This window comes from Trichechus manatus, unplaced genomic scaffold, assembly GCF_000243295.1.
Source record: "Trichechus manatus latirostris isolate Lorelei unplaced genomic scaffold, TriManLat1.0 scaffold00107, whole genome shotgun sequence".
NCBI classification, from domain to species: Eukaryota; Metazoa; Chordata; class Mammalia; order Sirenia; family Trichechidae; genus Trichechus; species Trichechus manatus.
In genome coordinates, this window is record NW_004444043.1 from 6,400,015 (window position 1) to 6,416,257 (window position 16,243).

The 16,243-nt window shown below is 38.1% G+C and overlaps 1 protein-coding gene across 1 annotated transcript in view; it reads left to right on the forward strand.

Moving 5' to 3' along the window:
* The window catches only part of LOC101354201 (transient receptor potential cation channel subfamily M member 6), a 127,813-nt gene that overhangs the window by 103,382 nt on the left and 8,188 nt on the right, over positions 1-16,243 (forward strand). Inside the window, exons 14-19 of the mRNA XM_023737744.1 lie at positions 829-882; positions 2,846-2,986; positions 4,986-5,123; positions 6,776-7,053; positions 8,195-8,423; positions 10,921-11,073. Of these exons, the coding sequence (XP_023593512.1) occupies positions 829-882; positions 2,846-2,986; positions 4,986-5,123; positions 6,776-7,053; positions 8,195-8,423; positions 10,921-11,073 (993 nt within the window). The remainder of the gene's footprint in view (positions 1-828; positions 883-2,845; positions 2,987-4,985; positions 5,124-6,775; positions 7,054-8,194; positions 8,424-10,920; positions 11,074-16,243) is intronic.

The window sequence follows — 16,243 nt, forward strand, 5'->3', positions numbered from 1 at the left end:
AAACATAAACTAAGAAAATACAGTAAGATATAATTAAAGCCAAAGATGTGAAGAAGGACAAATGACTTTTATTGAGTTATTGAAAGCATATCAACCTAAGGCCACTGCTAGAATTCTCTTCCTGCAAATATCCTATGCAATCTCTTTGTTGAAACTAGACTTGGTTACTCATTGTGAAAACACCAGTTGCTCAAGCCATGCATTGTACCTGAAGTGTCCTCCCTGTTAGTTTCCTTGAATTTTGCCCTTTATTCAAAGCCCTGTTTAAGTCCTGTCTTCTTGATTGCCCAGTTCTTTCTCTATGGCTGTAATTACTTGTAACTTTTTTCGAGCATACACATCTTCATATTATTGGTTTTTTAGTGTAAATACCCAGTTTCTTCTATTAGATTGTAAACACCGTAAGAAGAAAGGGCTTATATTCCTCACTGAGTTTCTTAGAGGTCTGAATGAATATAGTAAGTGTTCAATAAATATTTGTTTTTAAAATGGAATTGTATAATAGGATAGATTAAGCCAAAAACTTCATATATGATAAAGGATAATTATAAATTACATGAAATTTCCTTCTACTTCTTGCCACACAAATTTAATTAAGTCCTTGTCTCTCTCACTCTCGTACACACACACATTTTGCTTTGAAAAATATTTCAATCTAATTACATCTCTTGGGAAACATCTTCCTTAGAGTTAATTGGCTTAAACTTCATGCTAAAGATGTTGACAAAAAATTTCAGTATCTGGGTTACTTATGCATACTGAAATAGTTTTTTTCCCCCTTAGCACATGGTAATTTAAGAGAATAATTCTTCCTTTTGTTTATTACAGAAACAAGGACCTACTAATATGCTCTTACATCATCTTGTCCAAGACGTTAAACAGGTAACCTAATTACAGAGGTGCTGTGAGAATTTGTGTGTTGCTTTAGCTTTGTGATAGAAGTGTCAACCAGCTTTTGCTTTTAAAAATATAAATTTGGATTTTTCTAGTGTATTACCCTCTTTACCTGTGGCTCTGAGCCATTTCTTTACCAAGCCACACTCTTATATTTTTTCTCCTTAATTTTCTTCATATTGTTAAAGATTTGATCCACCAAATAAGTGACATTAGTTCACAATTATTTTCCCAAAAACAACAACAACAAAAAAAACTATGAATTGGAGACATGCAAAACTTCCAATCAGAATTTCATTTCAGCACGTTACTACTTTACCACCACTTACGATAATAAAATCAAATGAAAACAAAGAAATTTGATGGTTCTCTTATCTTTTTTGGAAGACAAATACATGATTCCCATTGTTAGTATTGCTTTAAACATTGGTGATGACTTGGGGATTTATCACTTTTTTTTAGTCTAAGCATTGTTCTGGGGAGTAAGGATATGGAGCTCATTGCTCTATTCCCTAACTCGTATTTTGTTCGTGGTGTTCTCATTGAACACTGAGTTAGCTTATACTTAAAATCCTTTGATCTCCCGTTAGTTACCAAAGCTTTTCAAGTTTAACAGACTTTGTACCCTAATTCCTTCTCTTTCAATTATCAAGAACTTTTATTCACATCAACAGAAAATTGAGAGTGCTTTTGATTTATCATCGTGCTTAAAATCCATCCACAGCACGTTACAAAGTTTTTCTCCTGCAGTTCTTAAAATGATCATCTTTCTGAAGTCTGATATTTGATGGAAAGAGTGTGGACTTTCTGCTTGTGTTGACTTGGTGGGGGAGCCAGGATGATAGGACTGCAGAGGAAGACATTTAGTTGGCAAGTTAGTAGGAAGCAAAAGTGTCCATGCTGATGTAAATTTTAGTTTGCGTTGACTTACATCAAAATGACTTTCCTGAAATTATTTCCTTAAACTTTGATTCTTTCACAATAAAAAGCAGAAAAAGGAATGAAACAGGTTGAATATGCTTTTAACCAGTAGCAATTAAAAGCATTGTTTTTGGTGTTCCTTGAAAAAAGTTAATTTGAATGTGAAAAAGGGAAATAAAATGATTCACAGACACACGTATGCGTGTACACAAAATCTTATTTCTTGTTCAGAGCTTTGTTTGCATTATTTGCAAGTTACTCATTTCAGAGACTACGTTCAGCACTCCATGTACCTCTAAACATTTACCATGAAGTAGACAGTTATGAAGGGGTAGGAAGGTAGGTTTGAAGGGGCCAAAATAATTTTCATTTAGACTAAGACCTGTGCACTTGGAAATCTGCCACTCACCCCTCCTACCAGCGGGAACACTAGTCTTGGCACAGGCTCATGTTTTGCCATCTCCTTTGGTCCTGCTGTTTGATGTTCCTATTTTTATTTGTTCTACTTCCTTGCGTATTCTTCTTGTACATACAGTGTAGGCAACACAGGGAAACGTGTTAGAACCATTTCAAAGAAGATTGAGGCCGATGATTTAACCCAATGTGCATTTTGGATCGTAAATATTAAGTTTATCCTTCAGTGATTTTTTTTCAGTCATGGTAGTTATATTATTTTCAGGTAAAAATAAGCTTTTAAATTATGTTTAAATGTATTTTATTGTAAATTGTGTACATATATATGTATGCATAAGAAAGAACGAAAGAGAGAGAAGCGAGCGAGTAGATAATATAGACACATTCTTTGTCTATGAAGCTGAAAAATCAAGTTAAGACTAAGTATTTTTTTTCCATTGGGACAAGCGTGTTATATTAACAGCTGGTCATATTACTTGATCGATTTGTAAAGGTGATTGAAAAAAGAGTCTACTCTTTGAGGTTGATTTGGTTATATGCTAATGGCATGGTGAAAAAGATAGAAAAAGAGAATTGAAAGTTATAATTTGTGATTTTTTTTTTGTTGTTGTTGCAGAATATCCTTTTCTCAGAATACAAAATCACACTGATTGACATTGGATTGGTAATAGAATACCTCATTGGTGGAGCATATCGCAGCAGCTACACTAGAAAAAATTTCAGAATGCTGTACAACAACCTCTATAGAAAACGCAAGGTAGCATAAATGGAAGATGCCCTAGTAAAATTAAGGATAATTAGGATTTGTAGTTTTAGAAAAAAATGGTTTGGGGAAGTTCAGATGGGATTAGCTTCTAAAATGAACATTCTGCTCATCAGTGTTTATTGAGTATCTGCTGTGTGTAAAGTCCTGTGCTAAGTGTTGGCATGCTGGTCTCAGATGGACATAAAGATCAGGAGTTTAGAAAGTAAAGGAAACAGATTTATGAGTAATTCGCCATAGTACAATATGTCATGCAGAGATTGTATTGGAAGATACATGCAGAATGTACTTAAAATACATATTATACATATTTTATTTTCCATCATGGTTTTTAAAGTCTAGAAATATAAAATTAGAATTGCTGGTTATTAGATTAGCAGAGACAACATTACTCATTTCTTAAAATTGGCATTATAGATCAGTAACCAGAAGAGACTAATTTTTATTAGAGGACAGGGAAGTGTTAGAAAAGGTAGCTTGGGGGCATTTTTGGTTGGGGAAGAGCATAAGCAGTGAAGGGCACAGTTCTGTGGACATCAGTGTGTGGTTGCAGTGACCAGGAAACCTGTGTTGTTGGAGAAGAGGAACCCAGAGGGTTGTTAGAGATGAGGCGGAGAGTAGTTTGTGCTAAGACCACGTGAAGAGCCTAGGATACCAAGCCAGTTTTGACCTTTATTTATAAAGAGTCAGGTGAATTGGAGACATGAACAAGCAGAACAAAACAAAGGATAACCCAAAATCACAGAGAAAATGTTCTTTGTTAAGATTTCAGAGGCATAGGGATACACCTAAGGAGGTATCAGCTACTTCATTTAAAGAAAATATTCATTGCAGTGATGTTACCAGTGGCAGGCATGAAGACTGACTGCGGCCTTGGTGGGAGCCCAGTTGGGAGATTGTTAGGGATGTTACCTTAGGGACCTCTCTAGAAATGATCCACCAGTATTAAATTACCCATTTCTGTGGTTGTTTTCCATGGAAGGAGTACAGAGATCATTGTATCTCACAGTACACTAGATTGTAGCAGTTATGAGTACATGGTTTGGAATCAGAGAGATCTCAGTTTGAATCCTAGTTTTGCTAATTAGTAGCTCTGTAATCTGGACGAAGAAACTTAACTTCTCTGTGTGTCAATTTCTTGATCTATAAAGTGGGAATATTAATACCCCCTTCTAAATTTGCCAGCAGGATCAAATTATACCCAAAAACCCATATTCCTGCTACATAGAGGGTATAGAATAACTGTTAAAGATGATAGTCATTAAGATTATTGCAATAATGATACTATTAATTTTATATCATACTACTGTTGTTGTTAGATGCCAGTGAGTTGGTTCTGACTCATAGCAACCCTATCGGACAGAGTAGAACTGCCCCATAGGGTTTCCAAGGCTGTAATCTTTATGGAAGCAGACTGCCATATCTTTCTCCCACGTAGCAGCTAGTTGGGTTTGAACTGCTGACCTTTCAGTTACCATCTGAGTACTTGAACCACAGTGCCACCATAGCGGTGAATTAAGTAGCCATCGGGCCCATCCACTGGATATATTATATAACACCTGGAGAAATTCCAGTAACTTTCTAACTTAACCTTAACCTTGGAGCTGTTTGTAGATAGGGACCTTTTCTTATCAGAAACTGTGAATCTTTATTGCCTATTCTGAACTTGTTCCAGGTATAAAACATCCATTGATTCCAAAGGAATTTCCACATAGAGAAAGATTGCAGACATATAACAGGGAACAAGAGAGTGTGCTCTCTTAGATGTTAGGAAATTACCATTTACTAAATAAGGAGGCTTTTGTTAGGTGAACTTTCCTCCAGGGAGATTAATTGCTAATCATGGAGGAGAGACAGAAATATCAGATATTTGGTAGGACACAACATTATATTTGGTTTTCTTTACTGTCTAGAAATAAAATGTTGATTGTTACCACTGTAATTTTCTTTTACCCTTTTTGTTTTACTTAAAAAATAAAATAACAACATATAGCAGACAGTGACCAGCTTTGCTCAAAGACTTTCTCAGCCCTCCCTTCACCAGAGATGGACCTCAGGAAACAGGAAAGAGTCTGTGGAAAGCACGTTGCATTCTCAATTCATTAGAACCGCCCAGCCTTACAAACTCAAGGTACCATTTACTTGTTTTTAGACTTGAAAATAGCATTGGTTTTGCAGACTGAGACTGTTTCTTCATTTAAAGTTGGATAATGAGAGGTACAAACAGAAGGACCATTTACAAGTACCATAAATAGATGGCGTAAGTAAAGAGCATAACACAGCTGTCCTCTAACAACAATGAGCAAAGGCTCAGGACAGAGCACTGGCAACTAAATGATTGCCTGGGCTTGTACTTCAGCCTCTTTCCCTTGTTTCTGCCTTTACTGTGTCCCCAGAGTGACTCAGGAAGGCAGTCCTGGCTTGGTACTAAAAAATGTAATCGTTAGTCCAATCCCTACTGCCATTGAGTCTATTCTGACTCGTAGTGACCCTATAGGACAGGGTAGAACTGCCTCATAAGGTTTCCAGGGAGCGGCTGGTGGATTCGAATTGCTGACCTTTTGGTTAGCAGCTGTAGCTCTTGACCACTACGCCACCAGGGCTCCATTAGTCTAATACCACATCCTTATTCCCCTTTCCTCAAGGCTAATTGGATGCGACTTCTTCCTTCTCCTTCACCTCTCCCTTCAACTGACACTTTGCGGCTTCTTTTTTCCTCTTTGAGCCTTTCTTGAAATTAATTTTAGTCTAATGTTAATGTTACAGATAAGACAATGAGAGTGTATTTATGTGTATGTGTGTGAGAGCAAGGTTGGGATTCTCTCTCTCCCCGTGTCTCCTCTGGTCCACTTTCCTCTAGGGATGAATGCTTTTGCTCAAGAGTTTCCATATAAATGGCTACTATGTTGGCCTAGAGGTATGTTTTCCACAGTTCCTGGGCTTCAAATACATTTTATAAATTCACTCTTGGTCATCATCAATGAACACAAATTCCCTTTATTTATAGAAATGGAAGAAACTTCTTACAATTTTTATTATAACTCATTTAATTCCAAATAATAATTATTGAATATTTGTTATTTGCTAGGCGTTATGCTGAATACTTGGTTGAATTTGGGATGTGGGTTGGTAGGGAAAGAAATAGTGACAATTGGGAAATAATCCCACCTCCTCTTCGAAGTACTAATCATAATGCAATATGGTGAGCATTGAAAGACAAAGTGATATAGATGTACATGGGGAATTAGAGAATGGTATTTGAGCTCAACTGAACAGGGTAGGTGTACCAGGTGGAGAATATAATTTTATTATTATATCATCATTACTAGAGGAATAGAACCAGAATAAAGGAGAGGAACTCAAAACCTATCTATCTATTTGGATGTGTGTGGGCAATACTAGTGGCATTTTTCTAAGGAGAAGATAATGAATCTATTTGCTAAGGTGAGGTTAGAGTCTTTTACAGTTTTTATTTAACCAGCAAATTGTTATTTCAGCCTGTTCTCTTGAGTACCTGAAGGGGCACTGTTTTAACCTGTGTTAAATGAACTGAAGGCATCTCAGTTTAAGGACACAGGATTTATTAAACTCATTAAGGAATAGATTACCTTAAAAGGTCTAAATTTTGGTTGCTGGTTTATAAAGTCTTATTATTATTTCCATCTCTTTTTTAGCATGAATTTAAAAAAATATCTCTAAGGTACCTGTTGTTTTACATTAGGTGAGTAGAACCATCATACATCTGAATATTTGGAAACTCATTCTTGTTTTATTTTCCAAAAGGAAAAGTCTACAGCCCTTCATAAATCAAGGAAGAAGTCAAAAGAACAAAATGTGTCAGAGGACCCTGAGTCTACTGGCTTTATTTACCCTTACAATGACCTGCTGGTTTGGGCTGTGCTCATGAAAAGGCAGAAGATGGCCATGTTCTTCTGGCAACACGGCGAGGAGGCCACGGTTAAGGCTGTGATTGCTTGTAAACTCTACCGAGCAATGGCCCGTGAAGCTAAGGAGAGCAACATGGTGGATGATGCCTCTGAAGAGTTGAAAAATTACTCAAAGTAGGAGTTCTCTCTTCACTTCATAGTAAACATCGACAGTTCTTAGAATGGTTAGACACTTTTATCTCCCTCACCTTAGAACTTATGAGTGGACTTATTGCTGTGCATTTCATGGACTTTCCTGTTAAAAGGGTCCTTAAGTGTTTTAAAGAGCTTTGTGGAATAAAGGGAAAAGAGGTATCCTTCAAGTTAGGGGACTTGGGTGCTAGTCCCAGTGTAGCTGTTTACTAATTGGGCAAGTCAGCTGATTTTTTCTAGACTAAAGCTTCCTGACTATAAAATGTTTGATTGATGGTGCTGAAAGTCCCTCCCAAGTCCCAAATCTTTGACACTAAGTTAAAAGAAAACCTGCTGTTTACTTTAAGTATCTCAGGTGAGTTAAAATAAATAAATAAATGCACTGTATTGAGGAACCAGAGAGTGATGGTGGAGATAGAAAAGTTTTTGATTATTAAAGTTAGAAATATTTGTGATTTTTATAAATTTTTCTTAATAGTGAGAAAAGAAGGGAAGCTGAGTTAATGGAAACTTATTTATAATTTTGATTAAAAAAAGAAAAAGCAACGAAACTCCAGAAAATGATAGAATCTACTTTTCAGAGGAAATAGCCTCATGAAACATCACGAAATCAGAAGCCTGAGGGTGTCCTCAGGTCTGGCTTCTTCCTAAGTTATTTGTAGATTTTGTAAACTCTTCAAAATCTATCGTATTTTTAAAAATCTTCGGGGTGGGGGAGAAAAAACTGGTTCCACAATTTTCCTTAATTGCTTGTTCAGACTTTGAACAGTCTTTTCTGCCAAGAAATTCTTTAGTGAGTCTTATCAGGGAGTTCCAAACCTAGATATGTTTAGCTCACTGTATTGTGTGGCGTGGCTTCTCTCCATGAATAGCTCAAGTACTTCTGGTGTAAAGCAAATTCTGTATGCTACAGCACATACCCTCTAATCCTGTTCTTCAGGAAATAAGACAGCTGAGTGGCAATCCCTCTAAAATAACTTCTGTGAACTGAGATTATTAAATTGCTGTTTGCTGTTTTTTTAACAAGGCTAATTAATTGGTCTTTTTTTTTTTTGGTCTCATATCCAATCTTTTAGAATGTTTCTGGAGCTCTCACCTGCACTGGTTTTCTCTATCATTACAGACAGTTTGGCCAGCTTGCCCTGGACATGTTGGAGAAGGCATTCAAGCAGAATGAGCAAATGGCCATGAAGATGTTGACATATGAACTCAAGAACTGGAGCAATGCTACCTGCTTGAAACTGGCTGTGTCTGGAGGATTGCGACCCTTTGTCTCACATACTTGTACCCAAATGCTACTGACTGACATGTGGATGGGGTGCCTAAAAATGAGGAAGCACTCTTGGTTAAAGGTAAATTTACTTGCCTTAGGCAGTTTAATCTGTTTCCTTTGAGGGTCTATACACTTGAGTTCCATTTTTCACTTGTTCCAGAAGTGTATCTTCAGGCAAACCAACTAGTATCCCTGATTCTCAAGAGATGAGCTGGGGCTCCTTCCCTGTGGAACCTCTGAAAACTACTTTGTTTCCCACTACTGCAGTTTTGGAGCCCTGGCAGCACAGTGGTTAAGGCTTGGCTCCTAACCAAAAGGTTGGCAGTTTGAGGCTACCAGATCCTCCTTGGAAACCCTATGGGGCAGTTCTACTCTGTCCTATAGGGTCACTATGAGTTGGAATCGACTCAATGGCAATGAGTGCTGCAGTTTCTTTTTGAAATCAGGGTTAACTATGTCTTTTCTGTCCACCACAAAGGCATGTTCAAATGGAGATGCTCAGAAGATGTAAAAAGCATATACGAGCATGCGAGTTTCTGTTATTTCCAAACTCCTTTGACCCTGATAATGACAACAGTGATTGAGACTTTTTAGTGGAATTTTTTCTCAGCTTAGGAATACTAACAGATAATAAACTAAATAAAATTATTAATTTTGGTTGTTCTGCACATCCAACGTGTTGTTTCAGGGAATATGTGGCTGTTCTATAAGGCTGCCCTCACACACGTTTGTTCTCACCACTGACCATCTCCAAGGCCCCAGTTTCATTATAGTTCAGCCTCATTCCTCACTCTTGAATAATCAAGAGTAATTTAGTTAACCACTAAGGACATTTAATTTTTGACATCAAACCTAAGCTTACAGCTTTAGGGTAGGGTCGAGCTTAAAAAGCACACATACTTATGAAACGGAATAAAGCGTAAGTATTAAGAGGTTTATTTTATATTTTAATATTATTCTCCCTCAAAGGAAAAAAAAAAAAACCATCTAGTTGACTCTGACTCGTGGCGACCCCATGTGTGTTAGAGCAGAACTGTGCTCCATAGGGTTTTCAACGGCTGATTTTTTTCAGAAGTCGATCATCACCAGGACTTCCTTCTGAAGTGTCTGTGGGTGAATTCACACTGTCAACCTTTCAGTTAGCAGTCGAGCTCTTAACTGTTTGCACCAGTCACCAAAAAAACACCAAACCCATTGACATTGAATCGATGCTGACTCATAGCGACCGTACCGGGTTTATAAGGCTGTAAATCTTTACAGAAGCAGACTGCCACATCTTTTTCTCATGAAGTGGTTGGTGGGTTTGAACCACTGACCTTTGGTTAGCAGCTAAGTACTTTAACCACTGCACCACTGTGGCTCCTTTGCACCACTCAGGGACTCCTTTTTCTCCCTAAAAACAAAAACCAAACCCATTGCCATCGAGTCAATTCTGACTCATAGTGACCCTATAGGACAGAGTAGAACTGCCCCATAGAGTTTCCAAGGAGCACCTGGTGGATTCGAACTGCCAACCTTTTGGTTAGTAGCCATAGCTCTTAACCACTGTACCACCAGGGTTCCTAAAAATACAATGTATCCCATACAGTTCTTAAGAATAGATTTTTGATGCACACTCTATAAAAGACCTCCAAAAATAAGAGATAACAAACTATAAAATATATAAAAAAGTTTGCACATTTTAATTTCTACCAATTAGATAACAGAAATAAAAGAAATGTCAATCAATGATTATCTCATGTAGATACCCCTTTAAGAAAGTATCAAAGAAACAGCACCAAATTGTTTCCAGAAGAAATTCTCCTTTGGTCTGTTTCAGTTGCAGCCTTGTAGATGATGAAGCAGAGATGTGAATAGATTCACCTCTAACTACACAAGCTCTGGCAATAGCCCCTTTTAAACACTGAGGGAGTGAGATGAGTATGGATAGCTGGAAGTTAGAGAAATAATTTTCCCCATGGCCTTGCCCTGTACATATTTTACATCTCAAAAGAGATTGGCTTAAGACACTATCTAATCTTATAGACCTTACCAGTGTAACTGCCGCTAGTCCATCTTATTACATCATAGTGATAGAGTTTACAACACATAAGGAAATCACATCAGATTACAAAATGGTACACAATCATACAATACTCGGAATCGTTACCCAGCCAAGTTGACAGACATTTTTGGGGGACACAATTCAATCCATGACAGGTGCCGTCGAGTCGGTTCCAACTCCCAGTGACCCCATGTACAACAGAACAAAACACTGCCCAGTCCTGCACCATCCTCAAAATCGGTGTTATGTTTGAGCCCGTTGTTGTAGCCACTGTGTCAGTCCATCTCATTGAGGGTCTTCTTCTTTTTGCTAACCCTCTACTTTACAAGCATAATATCCTTCTCAACCTGCCAGAAGAATGAACGATAACTGGAATTACTGAGTCAAAAATTATGTATAGGATTGGGGTATAAACTGAATTGAGGATGGGCCTGATATTTTATATACACTTAAAATTTTAATTTTGATATTTGAATGATATTTGTGCCTTATGTAACCTCTACTATTTATTTTGCTTTGTCTTCTTTTACAGATCATCATAAGTATTCTTTTACCGCCCACCATTTTGACATTGGAATTTAAAAGCAAAGCTGAGATGTCCCATATTCCGCAGTACCAGGACTACCAGTTTACACGGTATTATGGTGACCAGAACCCCAGCAGTACCAAAGAAAGTGCTTGTGTGGTAAGTACAGTATTATATCATACATGCAATGTCACCACGAACTGAGTTTTCATAATATTAATTGCACTGAAACACACACATACATGAACTTTATTTGTATGGCAATCTGTTAAATGAAAATTTCTGCTAACGCTGTTTCAGTCCAGTGATGACAGATGATCCTGGAGTTATACAGTTTTTTAAAATGCCTTCTGGATAATCAGTCAAGTATTTAGTTCTCTTCTGCATAATTTCAGTTACATTATACTATGGTCAGACGTAGCATGTACAGTAGACTTCATTAACCCCATATATGATGAAGTAAAATATGCTAAAGCCAAAATAAAATACAGTTGCTTACCTCTTTATTTTCCTTTGTGAGTGGTAGAATAAATAGACTCTACTTCTCTAAAGCAGCAATGAGGAATTCATTGTATTCTTAAAATATTTATTTACAAAGGTGCAGGTTTGAAATTTATGTTGATTTTTGCTGGTCTACTCCACAAATCTTCTCACTTGTTAAATCCAGTGACTCTGAATGGTTTTACTTGAGTTTCAAGATTTATACTCTCTCATAAGTAACCTGAGCTACTTACTTGTAGCCCATCTTCACTTGCAGAGTCTCCAATATGCTATGAATATATTCTTTGCTTTTTATGCCTCATCTTGGATCATCGCTTATAAAGTTGTCATTTACAGTCAGGTGTCATAAATATCTTCTTTGGTACTTACTACTTTAATGAGGCATCTTTCTCTAGCATCTTGTCTGATGTGCTTTTGCATTTATGAGGTATTTGTTGTAATATTTGAAAACATGCTCTGTAAATCTTAAATTAAGACTAATTCTTTATATATATATTTATTTATTTAGGACTGGCATCAGTTGTGATTGGTTTAGCATTCATTCTGATTCTTTAATCCCTCTTTCAGACAAGTTAAGTATTTTGACTATCACCCCTGGGTGTGTGTGTCTGTATGCTTGCCTGCCTTCCTTGATTTCTTTCCTAAATTTGATATTTCCATTTGGGGTTCCCAGAATCCAAGATGGCAGGTACATTTCAACCTCTGTAGAATATGTGAGAAGTTATCCCTTGCAACGCTGGGCTAAGGAGCCCTGGTGGCACAATGGTTAAGTGCTCAGCTGTTAACCGAAAGGTTGGTGGTTCAAACATACCCAGTGGTTCTTAGAGAGAAAGACCTGGCAATCTGTTTCTGTAAAGATTAGAGCCTAGGAAACCATATGGAGAAGTTCTCCTCTGTCACATAGAGTTGCTATGAGTCAAAAATTGATTCGATGGCGCCTGAAAGCAACAACAAACTGGGCTACTCTACTTGGCACAATAGTGATTGTACTGGCTAGATGATACGGCTGCTAAGTATGGACTGTTTAGTTTTTTTTTTTAAAGTAAAAAGAAGAAATGTAGTGTTTACCTAACCCCTTGCAATGTCACTATACTCACAAGTTCTCAGTGAAGGACTGTTTGGAGCAGAGCACAGACTAGACACTTCGAGTGGTGTGTTTACCAGGCATTTACTACTTACAGAATAAACGGGACAGGGATGAGTAGAACAGCACACATCATCATCATCAGCCTAGGTTCTCCGAAGTTAGGCTCTTGTCCACAGGGTTAGATCTCACCCAAGCATGCCTCAGGTCACATCTTGGGAGAAGAACACCTAAATTCCTCTCACCCAGGATTAAATACTAATTTGACAGCCATGTCTATGTGCCAAATAGCATGTACAGAGAGCAGGTAGGGGAAGGGGTTATGAGAGGGGGCAATAAAAGGTAAAAGGGGGTAATAAAAGTGGAAGGCACCCTGTAGGTAATGGACATCATTTATTGCCCCTGTTCAGGCTATTCTAGATTTACTGAAACCAGAGAACAGCCCTTCCTCCTTTACCCCACTAAGATAGAGTCCTGGCTTTCTTCAGAGGGCCATCATCTCCCCCAAAGCACATACTTTACTTTATGTCCGTTGGAGCCCTGGTGGTACAGTGGTTAAGAGCTTGGCTGCTAACCAAAAGGTCTGTCGTTCGAATCCACCAGCTGGTCATTGGAAACCCTATGGCGCAGTTCTTCTCTGTTGCATAGGGTCACTATAAGTATGTGCATTGGTAGCTATCATGTCCATTAGCAGCTGGGGAGACGGTGAGTGGGCAATTATAATATAGCACACCTGTGCATCTAGCACCCCTTTAGAAATAGGGTACAATCATTACATGTGAACATTCTGTTTGGCTTTATGAGTATTTAGCTATTCACATTTAGTTTAGTTTACTTCTTGAAGTATTCAGTGAAGGAAACTGTCTGTCTGTCTGTCTATCTATCCACACGCACCAATGTGTACACATGTTGGAAGTTTCTTACAGGTGGTAGAAAATAATATTTTTAAGTGGATATAACTTCACTTTTGGCTGTCACAGGTTGTATCTTCTAGTTTCACAGGCAGGATAAACTTTCACAAACACTTAAAGACTTTGCAGATAGCTGGAGCATTCCACTAAGCAGTTGATCCTAAAGGGGGAGAAGTTTAGAGAAAGAATTCCTTTCCTAAATGACAATTAAATGTGCTCTTAACGTTAAAAAATATAGTAAGTTCTCACAGTTCCCCTGAAAAATTAAATTTTGCCTGTAATATAAAACTAGTTGCCGCTGAGTTGATTCTGATTCATGGCAACCCATGTGTGTCAGAGTAGGACTGGGCTCCATAGGGTTTTCAGTGGCCAATTTTTCAGAAGTAGATTGCCAGGTCTTTCTTCTGAGGCACCTCTGGGTGGACTTGAACCTCCAACCTTTCTTTTAGCAGCCAAGCATGTTAACCATCTGTACCACCTGGGAACTCCTTGGCTGTAATATAGTGGTCTTGCTTATAGCAATTGCCCACCCAGCTGGCATGGACATGACCCTACTGATTTATTAATTCAATGGATATTTAATGACCACCTTCTGTGTGCCAGACAAGAAATGAGGTTCTGAGGATACTGCATTTACTAAGGCAGATGTGACCTCATTCAGGTTATTCATGATGCCTCATCATTCCTCAGTTTAAAACATTTCTTGAAAAAGAGTCTCAAATCTGTTCTGAGTGGATTGCAATAATAGTAACAAATTTTATTTTCTCTTTGAATTTAAGCAGCAGTTATTGATTATCTGCATTGGGTTTAGAATTTTGATAGGCAGGGAGTAGGGGGAGGAGGAAGCACTTTGGCAGGTAAGTAAGATTTCATAATGCTAATCAAGTATAATGTGATTGATTAGGTGAGGAACATAATTTGCATTGTGTGTTCTGGGTGAAAACACCAAGACGGGTGAAATGAAGATGCCCTTTTAGATAGAGTGTCTTTGTGGTACTAATGGGTGGTAATGAGTATAATGGAGGCTCTGCTGATGATAGGAGAAGAAAGGCCATTATTCTTGAGCTGAAGCTGAATGGAATCAGTTACTGCATTCATTCAGTGAGGTTTTATAATATTCCTTATTGAAATTTCTACAGGCAAAATCACGTTGTGAGGAGACGTATAAATCTTTCCAGCTACTAATTTTCCTGAAAGCATGACTTAAAAAAATTACGGTAAAAATATATGTAAACAAAACATTTGCCATTTCAACATTTTTTACACGTACATTTCAGTGACATTATGCTTATGTTGTACAACCATCAACACTATTCATTTCTAAATTTTTCTATCACCCCGACTTTTGATGACATAAGCTTTCTTAGAGACAAATCATAGCAAGATGGCAGAGGGGATTCACCAACAGAAGAAGAGGGCTCTTCTCACTAAGGGTTAGTAGGCGAGGATTAGTGACTGGGGACAGCTTCCTGACTGAGGTAGTGTCTGAGCTGTGACGTGAAGAATGTGGAGAGAGGAAACAGCATTCAGTAAGAAGGAAGACTGTACATAGGGGCACTCAGGTTGGAGAAGGCAAGGCATATAAAAGCACTGCAACTTGTATGACTTGGCTGAAGCCCAGGTTATGGGGGAGGGCATAACTTGAGAGGTACGTGTCGCTACAGCTGGAAAAGTAGATTGAGGTTCGATCGTGGAGACTGTTGTATAGCTTACGAAGGAGCATAATTTTTATTCTGTAGATAACGGAGAGCCCATAAAGGTATATGACCAGAGTAGCAAGGTGATTGATCTATTAGAAAAATTATTTTGCCTCCCGTGTATGGGATGATTTAACAAGACAAGCTGGAAGTTGGGAGGGCATAGGTCAGTGTAACAGTTCAGGTGAGAAACGATAAGGGCTTAGGTAGGGAAAGTAGCAATGAAAATGGTGAGGAAAACACAGATTTTAAGAGAAGAGTCAAGTAGGGTCTGGATATTGGACACGGGTGAGAGGGCAATAGCAAAGATGGCTGAGAGGTTGATGGGGAAAATGAGGCCAACTTGAAGGGACACAGGGACAAGTGAAAAAGGAGCAGGTTTGGAAAGGGAAAGATGAGTTTAGTCTGAGATGTGTTGTTAAATCACAAAGAAAAATATTAAGAAAACTGAATAAGGAAATCTCTTTTAACAAAACGTCATTAAACAGGAAAGATGACTATAATGCAATAGTCATTGCATAATGAAAATAGGCATGAGTTGTAACAGAGTTGATTATTGTAATTTTACTTTTATTCTGTATGCCTGCTGATATCAGATTCCTGGAGGGAGGGAGGGGGACAGAGAGAGAGAGAGGACAGGGAGACCGAACTGTGAATGGAATAAGAGTTTGCTAACCTAAATATTTTTGCCCTTGCCTTCTTTTTTTAAAATTTTTTTATTGTAATTCAGGTGAAAGCTTACAGAACAAATAGTTTCTCATGAAACAGTAGTACACATATTGTTTATGACATTGGTTACAGAACAAAGTACTTTCTCATTTAACAGTTACTACACATGTTGCCCTATGACAATGGTTAACAATCTCACAGCACATCAACAATATCTTACTCAACCTTGGGTTCCCTATCACCAGCTTACTTGTCCTGTCCCCTTCTGCCTTCTGGCCCTTGTCACTGTACTACTGTACCGCATTAGTCCCATTTGGTTTTACTGGGCTGTCCACTCCCAGGCTGAACGGTGAACCTCGGAGATAACTTCACCACAGAGCTAAAAGGGTGTCTGGGGGCCATATTCTCGGGGTTTCTTCAGTTTCCTTTAGGCCAGTAAATCTGGTCTTTTTTTGTGAGTTAGAATT